The sequence below is a fragment of the Artemia sp. Qi Xiang Cuo genome, chromosome 20 (assembly GCF_049724085.1).
Source record: "Artemia sp. Qi Xiang Cuo chromosome 20, ASM4972408v1, whole genome shotgun sequence".
Classification (NCBI taxonomy): Eukaryota; Metazoa; Arthropoda; class Branchiopoda; order Anostraca; family Artemiidae; genus Artemia; species Artemia sp. Qi Xiang Cuo.
Window position 1 is genome coordinate 22,535,308 of NC_142813.1, and position 18,635 is coordinate 22,553,942.

Genomic DNA, 18,635 nt, shown 5'->3' on the forward strand with positions numbered 1-18,635 from the left:
CTTTTTGAGATTATAAGCCAGCCTGCTTGATAAGGCAATTATTTACTTTATTTAATTAGTTTTAAAAATGCCGAATTATGAATGAGTTTTCAGTTCATTCATACTTGCGTTATGTTCCCTTTGCAAGTTTTTTATGTAATTTTTCGGCAGTGTTATGATTTTAACATTGCAACCGCATATTTTGATAGTTTGATACAGTGGCGGTTCTAGGCCTGAATAGGGGGAAGCCCCCCAAGTTTTTCTGACATCTGACATTAAATTACTTTTATTTTGTATTTGTATACTCCTGTGGTATACCTTGCCCCCCCCCCCACAAGATTATGAGGCCTAAAACTGCTATTGGTCTGATAGCTGAAATTCAGTTTTATCTGTCTACAAAATTATGTTTTTGAAATTCTTATTATTCAAAAAAAAATTAAAAAAATTATCATATTCTGGAGATATATATATTTGGATCTGAAGCTAATGAATCCAATAACATAAGCCATTTTGATGTGAGTTATGGTTGTACACTTGCAGGAAAATCGTGTGTTGCAGAGGGATATTCATTTGTAATGAAGAAGCTGCTTGTTAAAGTGCCCTCATTATGTCTAGTATTTCCATTTTGGTAGGCGTTGCTCATCAGTCACAGGTCAGTTAAAGCAGCATTCACATTCAGGTCCAGCAAGATTTGCATACGAAAAAATTGTTCAAGGTTGTACCTGCTTGGTCATTGAAGTCCTGTGCCTTGCGCCTTGTTTGGGCATATGTCATGCATACATTTGCATCTACTTATGTTTACGGGGAAAGTAGGGACATTTCAAGGATGCCAAGATAGTCAAATCAGGAGTTTTTTAAAATGCTAATGACACTTCTAAGCAAAGATTATTAATATAGTGACAAAAGGAGCTCCCTGATTGACAGAATTTGAGATTTGACTCCTGATTGACAGAATTGAGGTCACAATTCTAGAATCTAGAACTGGATTCTTTACTATATCTTGTTGTAGCCAAGCACCAAATCTAATACGTGAACGGGAACCGCCTAAAAATTGTCTGGGAAGAACCGCTTCTAGACATTTTGAGTCTAACTAGCCATGTTTGTGAACGCCACAAGGTGATTCAAAGGCCATCAATAAATGAAATTATACAGAGAAATGTGCTGGGTTTTTCTACTGTTGACAATTGTATAGGGTGTTTCTTTTACTTATTTCTTCAGAATGTTGGAAACTCATTACATGCCACAAATTTCAACTATATCTACGATCGAGTGAAAGAGACTTGTGTGTTTCGAAAAAAACAACAACATAATATGCCTACCTATGACCCAAAAGATCTGTTTCAATTCTCGTGGCTGCTAAAGTGTCACCCTGGAAAGATAGACTTTGACCAGGGACGTACGAAGAGGGTGTTCTGAAGTTCTTGGCCATTTTCTATTCATATTATCAAAAACATGTTTTTGCCATGCTCCCCCCCCCCCGAAAAAATCCTGCATACGTGTTTGGCCTTGGCCCACTTTGTATTTTCAAAAAAGGTTTTAGAAGGGCACGAATAAAAATTCAGATCTTAACAGACGTACAGGCCGTAGCTCCAGGCACATGCACATACACAAGTTTCAAGGACTCCAAGGTAGTCAATTCATATTTTTTTGAATTAAAATTGTTTAATTGGACCTTGATCCAATCTTGTGTTATTGGGAAAATCTTGAGATTTCAGTGTGAGAAAAGGCCCTTGTCACTTGTTCCCCTTTACTTACGTGCCTGTAGGGTACCTCTCGGAAGGTTGTCGGTAAGTTAGGCTCCACAGTCTCCATTGTTACTAGCTCAGATTATTCTTATTTACATGGTAACATTTTATGACTTCAAAAAGTAGATTCAATATATTGACATTTAGGGATTGGAATGTTAAGGAACTAAATGAGATCTTCCTGTACATTTCCGCAAAAAGGGCATCAAATCTAGAAAAATAAGCTGATTAGCCATGCCACGGCAATCATTTCTTCGAAATTAAGCGAGTAATAAATCTTAACAGACTGAAATTTTTATATCCGGATGAAAACAGGATTTCCTTTTCAGTTTTCACTAGATTTCACGTTGATTGACAAGAAAATATGCCAGACGAAAAAAAGGATTATCAAAACCTGCATTTTCGTATCTGGCTGTTAAACATCCTGGCTTCACTATCATAACTAATGTATAAGTTGTTATGCATGATTCGTAGGCTAATCATATCTTCAGATATGATCCTATGGGAACAAGGATGGAGAGTTCCTCCCAAGGAAGATTCGTGAAAGTGACCTCAGGGCTTTTTTTCTGCCAGAGGACTTTAAATCTGCCCACTAAAGCGGAGAAAATCCTTGGATAAAATCCAAGGATTCCACCGGGGATCCGGACATTTTGACGTAAAACCACCGTAACTGGACCGTGTGTCAACATTTCTACGATGGTAACAATCTGTTTTTTTGTTTTTTTTAATTGCTTTAAGATTCGTTATCGAATTGTGGATTTTCCCTGAAAGTTGCAGATACTGGGGATTGATTGTGTCAGCTTATCAGCGATATTAACCGTAGAAATATTCGTTTAAAATTGAACCTGAATTTTAATGTTTTTACACGTATTAGTACTGATTACTAATGCTAACAATCTGATACAGCACCAAGCCGCCATTGGCCAGTAACCACGCATACTCCTCTTCCCCAAACCTATTCAAAGGTTTATGCTCTACACTTCCATGAAGTTCCAATTTTATTGAAATCCTTTCTTTGCGACCTGCCTTTTGTTTGGTCTAGACTCCTCAATTGTGAAAAAACGTCCTGGGTCTTGGCTATATTAATTTTACATCTTCACTGAGTTCACCTTCTTTACCAAAAATACGACCCAAAAATAACTTTACCAAAAATAAGTGAAGGTATTCACTTGATCGATCCTCTCATTACCCATCATCACCGTTTAATTGTATTTATTCCTAGTCTAATCGTCTTAAGTTTTCAAGTTCTCAAACCTCCTGCTGCACCTCCAACTCTAAAAGCCTCCGAAATTCATTCATTAATCTTAACATTTTTAGCTAAGGTACTAAAATATTCTACATAGTCTAAGTTTAGGAGAGTTTTACCTTCCCATTTGATTCCATGCTCTCCCATATCCTTCGCTGTGCTCCTTAAGAAAGTCCTTTAAAATCACCCATGTAAATGGGGATAGGACACAACCCTGCTTTACTCCTGATTCAACCCCAGACCAGTTACTAACCTAACTTCCTACCTTCACCCCAGCAATATTGTTGTCACATAGCACTAATCAATTAATGTACTTTTCTAGTTTAGTATACTTGGATATAACCTTCACTGAAGCTTTTCTCTCAGCTGAATTAAATTCCTGTTAATAGTCGATTAAATTTAAGATTAAATTGGGCCTGATGATTCAGGCACATCAATAATTTAAGAGTGAAAATTTGGTAGACACATCCTCTCCATCCTGTGAGCACTATGTTCTTTTCTTAAGACTTTATCCACACCATCTAATTTATAAAAATGTTTCATCATTCTAATAATTTACTTCCTACATAAACCAAGCGAATGCATCTGTAATTACCATACTTAGTGTTATGTTTTTTTTTTATAAAAGAGTTTAATTAAAGTTTTTTCGAAACTCACTAGGTCCTGCTACTTAAAAAAAACCACAATCGTACTTCTAGACATAAATATCATTGAAATATAAGAAATTGTTCGAACATTCCAGTAATAATTTTATTTAGTATTTTTTATGCATCATTCAAGACAATCGTTCAGAGTTATCACGTAGTTCAATTTCTTCCGAGCTCAGAGTAAAGCTTTATTTCTTCTGAACTCTCAACAAAATTTTTGAGCAACTTTTCCCGAAAACTCAAGATGGAACGCAAATGTTTAGCCCGAAACTGGCACAAGGGACAATGAATGTTTTTCCATTTTCCCTGAAAATTTCTTAGAAAAGTTATAAATGAAAAATGGTGAAAGTTTGACTCAAGTTGTTTTCAATTTAGGGCTATGAGGCAAGTATGCAGAGATGATAAATTTTATTTTTATGGTATGGACTGAGGCTCATAATTTTGGATACAGCCCTTAGAACCATTTGATACTTTGTTCAAGTCAGTACCCTAAGGAGCCGTTGTGGTGGCGCCTAAGCTGCGCTCATTTTTATTTAGCTTAGACTAGTATGTCATTGTGTGTCTATTGTTGAGATTTAGTTTTAAATTATACAGTTTGAAAGTTCAAAGTAAATATCAGTGTACAATCGTTTGGTCTCTTTGTTTATCTTATGAATTAGTGTAAGACACCAATGTCTTACTTAAATTCATCGAACTAGAAAATTATTGTTTGCGACACACAGCCGTATCCAGGGGAGTGGGGGATTTGCCCCCCCCCCCCCCAAAAATGTGCCTGACTTGTATAAACGTAAAATTAATGAATATAAACAAATTTTCATGCGTTTCTAAAATTTTTGGACCACCACCCCCTTTCCTCACCCCCGAACTGTTTGTCTGACCCGTATAAACGTAACAAATGAATATAAAATAATTTTAACGCGTTTTAAAGTTTTTTTTACCCCTATTCCCCGAAAAAATCCTTTTACAACCCCCCCGCCCCCTTCCCCGCCAAAAAAAACTGGATGTGACCCTGCTGGGAAAGAATGTGGTCTCGTCGGGGTCTACCCCGTCTTCTTTTTTAGGACAATACGATGTAACAAAACAAAACTCCAGTCTCCCAAGAGGCTCAGTAAAAGTATTTAATTATGGCTTATGTATTAAGTGACAAAATAAGTCCGACTTAGAAACAAATCAAATTGAAAATTCTTAGAAATATTATTCAGCCGTCGCACCCATACAAATTATTTCTAAGAAGTTAAAACTCGACTGTGCCAAATTAAAAGACCAGATTTTTTTTTCTTTTGAAAAATAGATTTAAACTTCGTGCGTGATACAAGTCTGTAAGAATTAATGATCATACTTTTGAATAATTAGCTTGGGTTCAGCAGTAATACGGTTAAATCTGAAAAAAATTACGCTAATAAGTAGGGCCTGACCGATAAATATCGGATACCGGCAGATTTTTTGTATGGGGAACCTATCCAGAAGATGGCTCCAGATTCCTTCAGGTAATTTTTGCTTGTCCAGTTCTTGGAGGCGGAGCCACCACCTAAGTCCGAACATGGTGGAGAGAGTAGCAGAGGTGAAACAAATGAAGTCAAAGTATATTTGTTAATACACACTGACCTGGTGCAGCAATGTCCTAAATGTAGGGTGACTTCAAGAACTTACAACTACCAAACAACAGAAAATAATACAATAAACCATACATTTCTGTTGAATGAATGTTCACTTGCATGGGTGAAAGATCCAAGATTCGATCAATGAAAACCATCGTATACAGTCAGGCGCTAGGGGGGGGTATTGTAAGGAGGGTAAGTTCAAAAGTGTCAGTGCCGCGTGCTGAAACCTTGGAAAATTTACCTATTATGTGTCCGCATTTGTCGGGATACTGGACGAATTTGTCGACATATTCTTTAAATCTCATTCAAACTTAAACCCTGGCTGCAACCCTATCATATGAATGTAAAGTTTTCACGTTAATATATGAATGATTAAAATACAAATTCGCGTTATTGATATTTGGGTTTTGAATACGGTAATCAGTTTCAATAAATATCTTCTTTCAGTCAAGATTTTCACGCATTTGTCTTTATGTAACTAAGCGATTTAAAGTAGCTTTACTGTCCAGACTAGAACTTTATTTGGTTTAATTGTTTTTGTAAATCTTATAAATAATTTTTTTTTGCATTATTTGGAATCTTCAGTGAATTTTTGAGGCTGTTCTTTGGTGTGTAATAGACCAGGGAAAAACGAGTATGAATATGGACAGAGTGCAGGGTTAAACTTAGGTTTTTTTTCTGGAGGGTATTTATCGGCAAATTATATCGGTATCGTATCGGTACGATACCGATATATCGGTACCGGGCCGCAAAAATCCATATCGGTCGGGCCTGACTAGCTAGGCTACTATAGGCATATCAGGATTTTAAAAATTGTCTTTTATTTGAAATGGTCGTGGATCTTTAATGACGTGTAATATGATATAATGTATGTGTTAGTCTTGCGGTTTCAATAATCTATTTAGAACTGTGTAAGTGAATGCTTTGCTGTTTCACGGCTTTGGAAGTGTTTAATTTAGGTATTTCAATTTAAGTATTCAATATTATGAATTCGTCGCTTTCTGGTAAATTTACAGGCTGAAGGATTTAGACAAAACTGTCCCCTCCTTGATATTTGATTCCCACTTACATGAGTGTGTCTTAAATTCCCTTTTCTAAAGAACTGCTATTCCAATTTTCTAGACGAGGCTTTCAGTAATACTGACTGCAGGATGTTTCCCAAATTGCTTCCTCTATCCTCCGGGCAGATTTCTGCCTAGTTGGACAAATTGACTCAACATTTCAAAATTAAAATCACGAAATTAATTATGGCTTACGGATATTAGTTGTGGCGTACTTACGGGCTTAAATGTAAAGACGGTTCAGGAGGATTCGATTCCTGGGAAACTTAGGTGCCGGCTTTTAGGTTTTTTTTTGTTTACCCAGATCTCTTGTCCAAGCTCCACGAGTTGTGGCAAAGCCGTCTAATCAAGTCTAAATAGTTTGGCCTCATAAACTAACAAGTTGATAACGGACGAGATAGAGCGATTCTTCAAGGTATCGAATCTCATTAGCCAATTTTCTGAAGAAAAGGCGCGTATTCTTACTCACTTTAAGGTAGGTGTACACTTTGTAAAGAAACTAATCGCAGAAAGAAAGTTAGGTTTTTCTCAGAAGATGGGCTGAAATAGCCGAGGGCCAGCCAACGTTCCTCCACCTCGTGTACATCTTGGAGCCCCACGCGTGGCACAGTTCCACAACCTGTGACACACTGCCACGTTTGGTGCCTGCCTCTCGTTGTGTATGATTTCTGAAAGTCGGGAAAACCTCGGAAATAGTTTTATTCTGAAGCTGAAAAGCTTTTCTGTGTCAAGTTTGCAAAGATTGTTTTGTTTAAGAAAAGAAAAGTTTAGGGTAATGACAATGATCTCTTTCCAGAAGCAACGGTTACTGGAATTGTTAAGAATATTTGGATAGCAATAAATAAGTTTGTAGATGCCATTGCTCTATCCTTATCCTGTTGAAAATTGAAAACTTGAAATGGATTTTAAGAAAAATCTGAAGGAAAAATAGATTTCAAAAATTGCACTACTTCAACTAACTTTTTTCCGTCTATATCAGCTTTTTTCACATTTGGTGCATCATTTTCTGTTAACAGAATATGTTAAGAAAAATTTATAATTCAGCTGCATGTTTTTGAAGCATCTGGGAAATTTTCCCAGAAACCCAAATAACTCAGTATGATTTTTTTTTTAATTGTCCAAAACGATCTTTTAGTGAATCCCTAGCCTTATCTAAAACAGCACTAAAGAAAGATCTTGTATGTATTTATCGGGTCTTCAATAGGTTTATCATCACCTTCATCATTGAAATGCTTTTCTCTATTCTGAAGCCTTTTATTTCAAAATTCTGTTTGTACTTACAAATTTTCCGCAAGAGTTTTAGCCTAAACTAAAACTTGTTCAATTCAAGTTATTCAAATAAAAATGAAACACAACACCAATAATAATAAGGATCCTGGAAGCGAACTTGTTGAGGAACTGAACAACAAAAAATTGAAAATGAAGAAGAGAGAGAAAAAAAAGAAGAAAACACGGGTAAATTAAAGCAAATTGATTAAGAATTTAGAGAATCCAGTATTTCTGTAGTTGCTTAACCATATTAAAAAATTTCAAATAAAGACAGTGCAGTGGATACGTCTACAGATTCATTTTTAATTTACTTGGTGACATAATTGACTTGGAACAGTAAATCGCCCAAACAAACTGTGATGCTAAATATTTTTAGTCTTCCATTGCATTTTCCAGAGATTCTGCTTCGCTTTTAATTTGTGAATCTTGGGAAATCTCTAATCATTCGAAAAGAGTATCATAAAACTCACCTGTTTGTTATCTCACTGCTTATATGCTTTGAATTTGATATTCCCACCTGGTATCGCAAAGCGGCTTCACAGTAAGTCCTTTAACATATTAAATAAAAAAAACAAGTTTTTTTAACTGAAAGTAAGGAACGACGTTAAAACTTAAAACGAACAGAAATTATTCCGTATGGGGCTGTCCCCTCCTCAACGCCTCGCTCTTTACGCTAAAGTTTTTTTATTGTTTAAAAAAATAGATTTTTTAGAAAGTAAAAATTTATCTTAAAGATCGAGGCGTTGAGGAGGGGACAGCCCCCTTCAAATACTGAATAAATTCTTTTCGTTTTAATTTTTAACGTCGTTCCTTACTTTCAGTTAAAAAAACTTGTTTTTTTCATTTAATTTTTGAACGTTTTTGAATTAATGCAGGTTTTGATTTTGGCTCACCGTACATGAATAATTAAAACAAAATTTGCATATTATATTTGGTTAAATGGCTTTCTCGAAACTTGTTTAATTTTATTTACGAACGTTTTTATTAGTAATAAATATACGTAACTTAGAATTAACTTACGTAACGAACTTCTATATTCATAAATTTTTAACACGTATATTAGGGGGTTCGCCCCCTAGTCAATACCTTGCTCTTTAAACTATAGTTCGAATTTTTTTTCCAGTTCTTTAAAAATGACCTCTTAATCACAATCAGTTGATCAGTTGAAAAACTTGTTTTTTTTTTATTTAATTCCTGATTTTTTTCTTTAATAATGCTGGGAAACCCGGCGCCCCCTTCATAGCAATGTCCCTTCCCCCATGAAAACTTCCTTCGGGGAAAGATCCTTCCATCTAGCCCCCGCCCCTCTCCGTCCCCCACCTACCCGCACAAATCTCCTCTGAAACAGGCTGTCTGATTACCAATAACCCATACTCGCTGTTAACATTGAGTAAAGTTCATAACATTCAGCCCTCCCCCTGGGTACTGTTGGGGATCAAGTCATCCTAAAATACATTTTTATCATATTTTCTACAATGTTGAAAAAAATGGCTATCTCAAAATTTTGATAGCTTGACTTTGGGAAAAAAATGAGCGTGGGAAGGGGCCTAGCTGCCCTCCAATTTTTGGTCACTTAAAAATGGCACTAGAGCTTTTAATTTGTGTTCCATTGAGTCCTCCCACGATATTCTAGGACTAGTGGTTCAATATAATCACCCCTGGAAAAAAAACAACAAAAAAATAAACACGCATCTGTGATCTTTCTTCTGGCAAAAAACGGAAAATTCCACATTTTTGTAGATAGGAGCTTGAAACGTCTACAGTAGGGTTCTCTGATACGCTGAATATGATGGTGTGATTTTCATTAATGTTCTATAACTTTTAGGGGGTCTTTCCCCCTTTTTTCGAAAATCAGCCAAATTTTCTCATGCACGTAACTTTTGATGGGTACTATTAAACTTAATGAAACTTATATATTTGAAATCAGAATTAAAATTTGATTCTTTTGATGTATCTATTGGTATCAAAATCCCGTTTTTTAGAGTTTCGGTTACCATTGAGCCGGGTCGCTCCTTACTTACAGTTCGTTACCACGAACTGTTTGATTTGAGAACTAACCATTGAAGAGGCCGAAATAAAATATAAGCATTGGAGAATAACAAAGAAGATGGGTGAAATTTTCAATTTCATGTACTTCCTAGGTTTTCGATGGATTCTCAAAACGCGGTGTTTCAAATATCGCATACAAACGAATTTTTTCTTGGTTCAACGACTGTTGAATATACAGTTTACTCAGGTCCGTAGCTTTGTAGAAAACTTTGTACATTCCAACTTAGCCAAAAACAAAAACTAAATATTTTGTCTTCTGATTCCGAGTATATTATCCTAGGGCTGCTTATTATTTCATTGTTCGTAATCTTTCTGTGCAAATGTACTAAGAAAAGTGTGCTCCATTCTTTATGTGGAAACTTATTCAGGGTAATTTTTGCAGGACATTACCGTCAAAAGCAATTTTTTTAAATTATGATTTTTTTTTCTTGTTTGCTCGTTTGGATCGCAACGCGGGGCCCGCTTGGGCCCAATCGCCCTTTGTCCAGCCATGCTGGCCATTTACGCATAGAGAAGGCTTTTAATCCTATCCCCTTTCTTCGTGTGTCTCCCTCCTCTGGAATAACGGATATCGATTCTTGGAAATTTTGGATCAAAATACGATAAAATGAAAGTTTCCTATTTTGTAGCATTTCTAGTTATTGGTTTTATTGTATTTTAGGTTGGTTCATCTTTGATTTCAGCATTTGTATTTATTGGTTTTATTGTATTTTAGGTTGGTTCATTTTTGATACGGGATTCGTCAGATTCCAGATACCTATTCTCTCTTAGTTTACATACAACAAGAGGACCTACCAGTGTACGAATTCACTACAAAAACGGACGGTTTAGTCTCGATTCCGATCGAGTCGCTAAAAATGAAGTCCCATCCTTTTCATCAGTGCATAACCTAGTTTCCTACTATGCAGAAGAAGGGAATAGAAACAAAAATGGACGACAAGTATGGCTTGATGGCGATGGCCAAGTATTTGGCAACATACATTTAAAAAGACCTGTTGTAAAGTCTGTGCAGAGCTTAAAACATTTGTGTCGTCTTGCGTGGAATAAGTGTTCGCTAAAACAACAAATATTTTTAGCTGAAGAATCAGAAGGAGTGCCAACAACAATACTAAGCTACCTTAGTTCATATCCACATACGATATAGAGCAACGTGTGGATAATTGGGTTTTCTTGTCTATGTGAAATCCGAAGGCAAAAAGATTAGTAGATCCTTAATTATATCTTGTATCGGGAAGGGCTTCTCCATACATAAGCTCTAGAATATCGATGAAATTCAATAATGACATTACGTCCAAATTAGATTTTAAATGCCCAAAATTCAGTTCTATTCTTACAAGCGTGAAATATCGTTTTCCCGAGTTTATTTGGATATACAGTCCATGCAATAGTTTTGTTTTATACTCTACCAAAGATAGGTATTACAAGGTATACTTTTTATTACGGAGTTTCTCTTGTATCTATTGTGCTTTCGTGCAGCGATATTTTAGTGTTATTTTAATGGGTCCAACCAGACTATTTAAGAATTTATTTTTTATTGTAATGTAGTTTAGATTATATCAGCTATAATTAGTTATGTTATTGAAATGAAATTTAAACATTAATTTTATATCATTATTTAAATAGTTTGCTTCATAAATTTCCCATAGTTGTTTTAATTTACTTTAAATTTGTATTTAGACGTCTCAGTAGTTGGCTCCTACGCGGCTTTTTTAGTTTTGAAGTTATAAATAAATTGCTCGGAAACCATTAAGCTCATTAATTAATTAACGGCATAATTTGATTTTATTTGCCCATTTAGGCATTCCAAAACTACATTTGCATATTTTTTTTTTAACCCAAATAATTGCTTATTTATAGAAAAAAATCTAATATACTTTCTTATTTGTAGCTATATAATTACGACCTTAAAATATAAAGTTGTTCCCCTTTTAAGAAAGTGGTGAAATTTACTACCTTTTGACAACACTGGTGGAAAAACTTGGTCAATGCGTCCTGATACGATATTTATGATCACTGAAGGGCAGTCCATAAGTTTGTCAAAAATTGTAGATCATGTCATATCTGTGATCCATGTCTTTACTGTTCATTTTTTTTTTTTTACATATAAAACCACAATTTATTTTTAAACTAAGTTTTTATCTTAATAGTAGTTATGTGAAGTAAAATGGGAATAGGTATGACCAGTGTGAAAGACTTTTGAACATTGTCATTTGGAAAATAGGGAAGGGGATAAGGTAAGTTAAATATAGGGCTGAATCTAAGGGTGGGGGACTAGTGGATGCAAACGCCCCGGGGCGATAAAACAAGCTTAAATTTTAATATTTTTATGCAAAAATTGGTAATATTTATAGTATTGATGGTGTGGCATGGGGGCGCCAGTCCACATTTGCCGCCTCCCCTGAGAAAAAACGTAACTCCCTCCAGCTCTGGTTAAATTATGTTGAGCTTCAGTTACACATAGTCATAGAAGTTGCGGTTAATAAAATGTGTCGAAAACGTGGAACAAAAAATAAATGATGGAAATAACAATAACATCGACAAAATGGGGAAGATTCGGTAATCCGAGGTATTAATAACATTTCTTTTCTAATGCAGAATTGAGCATTATTTACATAGTAAACAAAAGATTGCATTAATTAAAAAAAAGATAATAAATAAATATTTCAAAGTCAAAATTTTATGCCATGCAGCCTGTGATTAATGACGCAGTGAGTTCGTTTCTATTCAAAGGCAATACAGCGATTCCGAGAATTTTCACTTCCTGATACAATGCATGAAATTGTTGCGTTAAAAAATCGGGTATACCTTGCGGCTGCATAGCGCTTTCATTGTGGTTTCTTTATAATCCATCTTCCTTCATGACAATTTTTGGACAAAATTTTATAATAGATAATCCTTTCCTTTCTTTGGAGTGGTTCGTTTTAAAAACAATCAACTGTCTATTATTCTGCTACTAAGATGACTTAACCTTCGCTTCTGTCTTGCAAAATCCCCAAAAAAGTGAAAATGTTTAAGATTCTACGTTACATTGACTGGTTAAAGCTCAACCCCCTAGTTGCTAATTTTCAGAAATTAGATGGATCAGGTAGGTGGCATGCGCCAGGCGTTGTGGGGACTGTCACACATAGCGGAACTGCGGCACACATGGCGCTCCGAGATGTACACAAGGTGGTCGAAGATGGGTTGACCTCTCGGTGGACATTTCCACTTTCATTGATAATGTCAAACTGAAATTCAGATATCTTATCGTGAAGTATGTTATGGCCTGAACAAGGCTATGACCTGAACTGCTTAGATGTCTTGCCTTTTCTTTTTACAAGAGGGCAAAAATGAACTTGCTTACACTTTTAAGACAAATTTACAATTCGGAAAAAATTGAGAAATCGGAGATTGAAAACCCAACTGCTGTTACAGTCTGCTTCTATCATGGGTAATGCGACTTTGAGGGTATTGCGCATGCACAATTTGTCTAGTGGTCGTAAACTTTTAGGAATAGTGTTTATATTTTGTTTCATTCAATTTCGATAGCTCTGATAAAGCTGGAAAAGTAGACATCTTAAACATGTGTACCTACAGTTCACGAAATGAAAATTGTTTGACAATTTACTTAGTGTAGTTTTTTTGCCCTGCATACGCTCCTCAATCCCATCTATTCAGTATCTCTTTACACCCTCTCAGGAAGTTCCCATGCTTCTGCCACTACTGTTCCGGACGAAAAACTGGTTCAGTAGCAGAGTGGGCAGTTGGGCGCCATTTTGGCATTTTTGAGGCGTTTGCGCATGAATTTTTTCAAATTGGCACATTTTTTGGGGAGGTGGGAAATCTTTCATTCGGCGCATTTTCATTAGAAAAATGGAGCTTTCGGCGCATTTTCTCATTTATAGTGGCGCAACTTTAAACCAAACATCTGGCAACGCTTCATTAGTGGTTTCATTAACTGATGATGAGTTAAGACAGGTCTCAGTTCCTTATTTTCGTGTGCGAAATAGTTCTGCCGAATTCGCAGCAGAAATTTTGAAATTACAAGGGAGGCAACAAGCTCGTGTGACGCTATATTATTTTAGTTCGTTTTTTTATTCTGAGGGACTATTCATTAGTAATTGTGAAGCTAATAGGAACAATGTTTAATTTGGCTATTTTTTGTGGAAAATTTGTCTGGCGTAACATATACAGTGAAACGATGTTTCTGCCAAATGGTTAAGAAAAGAGGGCAGCTAAATTTGAATTGACTAAACTAGTTAATGGAAATGTCAGCCCAAATATTCATCCTCTATTGAACAACGAATTCATGGTTTATGACGTGTATATGGCGCTTCTGAAACACCCTGTATGTTTCTCTGAGATTAAAAATCTTCTTTTCGCGTGCAATTATTTTAGAATTCTTGCGGAATCGAGAGATTTCTTTACCTGCGAAACCCGGTTTAATGTTACTAGTTAGAGATGTACAATTTTTAGCAAAGATTTAGGATTGATAGAAGTTGTGTGTATAACCTATCCGTGCATGGAAGAGTTGCAAATTGGGTGGGTAAGAGAGTTTCCAATTTGCCTTTGATCGCAACCTGTGGAAAACTGTCTGGCTCAATTACCAGGCTAAGGTTGAATAATACGCCTATAATTTAAATTGGCGACAGGCGCTTATAAAAAATAAATTGGAGATCTTCTTACCCGCTCATCCCGTTTTTAACAAAATCTTTCCCTGCACAGGAATGTGACATCTCTGTTTAATTTGCCTGTTAAATCTTCCTGGTTATTATTTTTTGGCAAATAGACATTAATTTAAATTTATTTTATACAAAACTTGTATCTTAGTGAATTAAAGTTTGATTGAATATTGATAAAGCTGAGCAGAGCTTCTATGATTTTTCGTTTTGTAAAACGGGTACTGTGTTCATTAAAGATGTGATATTAATTAGTTTTTAATCGATTCAATAAATTTTATTCGAGCATCAGTTTTTCTTAAATGAGCTGATCATTATTTTCACGCCGTTTCCGTCATGCGCTGCTTTAAGGGCTTGTTCTGACTCTTCAAGAGGGAAGCGGTGGGTCACGAACCGAGAGAGGTCAACCTTCCCAGATGATACCAAATCCAAAGCCTTCTGATAGCTAAAAAAAGGAAAGTAAATGAATTATTTGCCCTTCAATCAGTCTAAGGACGGTGAAGTTAGGCACTAATTTTCTTAAGCCCTGTCCACACGCGTTCTTAGCCAGGTGTCAGTTTCTAGCCGTCTCTACGAACCAGCCCGGCTACTTATAATTGAGAAGAAGCAAAGCATGACAAGGAGAAAGTATTATGCCTGGATATTGACGCCTAGGATTGAACTATTAGGAAGGAACATTTACTAAAATTTTGCTATCGACTGAATTGAACGCCTATCCTTAGTCAAGAAAAGCTCAAAACTACAGGGGGCTCACGATATAGACGCGTTTCAATTTTTGATCTAATACTGCTACTAACAACTTACATCAACACCAAGCCGATTGAGGCCAATACAGCTACCCACGCTCTATCTCCATTCCATTCCAATCTATTCAATTCCTCTTGACACCTCCCTCGAAGTTCTCATTTCCTCTAAAGGTTTCGTTACATCATATAACACCATTCGAGGACGACCTGCTTTTCTTTTGGCCCTAGATGGTTGACTGACATGGACGATATTTGGGAATCTCGTCCGCAGTACGTGTTCTAGCCATTTCAATCCTCTCATTATAGCCATAGAAAGCGGGATTGAACCATATTTTTCGTATAACTTACTGTTTGAGACACGGTCAGTCAGTCGGTTTCCAAATTTTTAATATAAGCGGGAAAATTTTATCCACGCCTCCTCTCCCCATTTGTAACATCGTCATTAAAAATTTTATCTAAAGCTTCATATGTATCACTATGCTTGGCAATTTGCTTCCTACCGAAATTAAGCCGATGTCATTATTATTACTGCATTCACTTTTATCACCTACGTTTACAAAGATGTTTAGCTAAATTTGCTAAAATAACTGAGTACTTATTCTTTCTACAAAAAAAAACATCTTGTTATTCTCATATCCAGAACTGGATTAGCTAAAACCCAAGTTCGATTTAGAATGGTTAAGCAACCATTTGGTGAGCTCCATTTTCAGTCCCTAGCTGTATAAAAGAACCTGATAAATTAGTTGCTAATATAAAAGTATCTTAAGCTGTAAACATAAAAATATCATTTTCTCTACAATTATGTTAATACCATCTAAGCAAAAACTGTTGGCTAACATCGTTATAGAACTTCTAACAAATGGAATCATTGTCGGGGAAAAGTTTCGCAGAATCTTAAGCCCAATTTTCGAAAAGTAGATAACGCGGTAATGCAGGATTAGGTCTTCGTCTTGTTCCCGGCGGAAAATTCCTCCTCAAAATTAAAATTTGAATTTTCCTAAATTTAGAAAAATTTAGAATTTTGAATTTCCTAAATTTTGAATTTCCTTTATTTTGAAAAATTCAAACTAAAATTTGAAAATTCCTATTAAAATTCAGCATCCACAATAAAAGTACAACAAATAGAAATAATGAAGAACAAAAAGTTTGGAGTAGTCTACCTATATTCTAAATATAGGCAGAATATTTGGTGAAGAATATCCTTATAGTACTTATTTTAAAAAATTTAATTTTTTTTTTCATGTTTCTAAAAAAAAAAAGATTCCCAAACAATTTGAAACTTACAGCCGTAAGCCCTTGGGCTAAGGAGACTGACGTGTAAAGAACTTCAAGGGGTTGTTCCTTGACAAATGAGGACTCAAAAAAGAGCAGGATTATTTTGATTGGTCGTAAACTTATGTGAAATCTTGAAAGGGGGTACCAAAAAGAACCGAATTTTTTCGATTAGCCTTAAACTTATATGAAATCTTAGGCTAAAGGTTCCCCGATATAAAAGGAAAATCACCAAAAAGATTCTTCTCAAAATGCAGCCCAAAAAGGGAAAAATACTTCCACCCACTTCAAACAGAAAGGGATATCATAGAAACTTGAGGGGTTAATGTGAATGGAATTTGAAAGTTCTAGTGCCCTTCTTAAAGGTCGAGAGCAACCGGAGGACAATCGGCCTTCTATTGGTTCATTTTCTGCTATCCAGCCCTCATCTAACCCCTATGATATTGAGTCGAAATTTTGAGAAATCTATTGTGTTTACATAGTTCGAAAAGTCTAATAAGTTTGCCTTCGGTGTTGATACCACTAACATATCCCCAGTGTTAATCTTTGTTTTTCTTTTTCAGAAACAAGAAAAAACATTAGAATGAAATAAAAATGTGAAAATAAATACCATAGAACACCAGGGGTCAGTAGCCGTTTTTGGCTCCGGGTCAAAATCAACTACAAAGGAAATATTAAAGGGAGGTTTGGGTCAGGGATTCTCATTTTAAGATAGTCTTGCTGAATAATTAATTTAAAAAACTACACAAAATAAGTTTTTCAAAGAGTAAAGAACTCCATCAAACCAAAAATAGAATCAAATAATATACCAAGCGTAAAACTACCACAATAAGCATCAATAAATAAATGAAACCCAAAACGCACAGAAACTACAATAAATAGTCGAGTCAAACTAAAAATGATCAGAAATTAACGTAAGTAGCGATCACAACCCCTATGCCTTCTCAAGGCCAGAACATAATTTATACTTACTGAAAATAAATTTTTAATGTTTTCATTTTTATAGCTTTAATAAATACAAAAGCATTAAGATGTTAAGGAATAAATGAATATCAGTATATGTATATTAAACTGAATTCATTCATTTTTTCTATTTTTAGTAAAGTGCAAATTATATTCTGGCCTTGAGAGGGCATAGGGGTTGTGAGCCCTACTTATGTTAATTGCTGCTCGTTTTGAGTTTGACTCAATTCCCGCTCTTTTGGCAATCTAAGTGCACATAGTTTCTTTTTTTAGTTAGAATTTGCCATCAATATTGTCCCAAATTTTACCCTCATAGACTTAGCCTTAACAGTGCTAGTAGTAGTAATGTATCTATATATTCTAATTGCACATGCAATTACACAAGAACCGTACAAGAAAATCTACGTTCCCCCAATTTTTCAAAGTGGGTGTTTACAACTAAGGGGGAAACTGGCCCGACCAAAGAGTATTTATATTCTTGTCACTTTTTGTTCCCCCAATTTTTCAAAGTGGGTGTTTACAACTAAGAGGAAACTGGTCCAACAAAAGAGTTTTTATATTATTTTCACTTTTCGTTCCCCCAATTTTCAAAGTGGGTGCTTAAAACAAAGAGGGAAACTAGCCCGACCAAAGAGTATTTATATTCTTGTCACTTCGTTCCCCCAATTTTTCAAAGTTTGTGTTTAAAACTTAGGGGGAAATTGTCCCGACCAAAGTGTATTTATATTCTTGTCACTTTTAGTTACCCAAATAACTCAATGGGGGTGTTTACAAATAAGTGGTAACTGGTCGGACCGAAGAGTATTTATATTCTTGTCACTTTTCATTGCCCTAATTTTTCAAAGCGGATGTTTACAACTAAGAGGAAACTGGCCCGACCAAAGAGTATTTATATTCTTGTCACTTCGTTCCCCCAATTTTTCAAAGCGGGTGTTTTCAAAGTGGGTGTTTACAACTAAGAGGAATGGCATTGACTGTTTGATCAATGCCACTAACGTTTGCTGGTGCTTTGTTTTTCATCGTTTCATCTTTATATTCCATAATCATATTTTCTGACAATGCCCTTTTAATTTTTCTGGCAATTTCACTGTCTATTATCACATTATTTTTGCACAGGTAACAGTTTCGGCACGTAGACAAGATACGGTTTACGATATTAGTAGCAGAGTAGGCCTTTCTTTTCCTCTTTGCTTTCATTTGAATACTAATACCTGAAAGCCGACGAAAGGTTCCATCAACGGGTAGCATATTATTTTCATAACGGGCTTAGAGATACCAAGCGCCGTCAACTATTATTTTCATTTAGGCAGTTCCTTTCGGCATATACTACTCCGAAAAGGCCACATTCCTATATTCACCATTAGCAAACCAGAATTGTTTTGATCTACCGTCGAAATCA

At 35.6% G+C, this 18,635-nt stretch overlaps 2 protein-coding genes across 2 annotated transcripts in view; one reads left to right on the forward strand and one right to left on the reverse strand.

Annotated features, from left to right (window-relative positions):
- LOC148940013 (cytokine-inducible SH2-containing protein-like) overlaps positions 1-14,546 on the forward strand; it is a 34,084-nt gene extending 19,538 nt beyond the window's left edge. Inside the window, exon 3 of the mRNA XM_089106250.1 lies at positions 10,313-14,546. Coding sequence (XP_088962376.1) covers positions 10,313-10,741 — 429 coding nt within the window. The 3' untranslated portion in view covers positions 10,742-14,546. The remainder of the gene's footprint in view (positions 1-10,312) is intronic.
- Positions 14,363-18,635, reverse strand: part of LOC148940014 (sorbitol dehydrogenase-like) — a 185,923-nt gene continuing 181,650 nt past the window's right edge. The window contains exon 8 of the mRNA XM_089106249.1: positions 14,363-14,700. Within this exon, the coding sequence (XP_088962375.1) occupies positions 14,544-14,700 (157 nt within the window). The 3' untranslated portion in view covers positions 14,363-14,543. The remainder of the gene's footprint in view (positions 14,701-18,635) is intronic.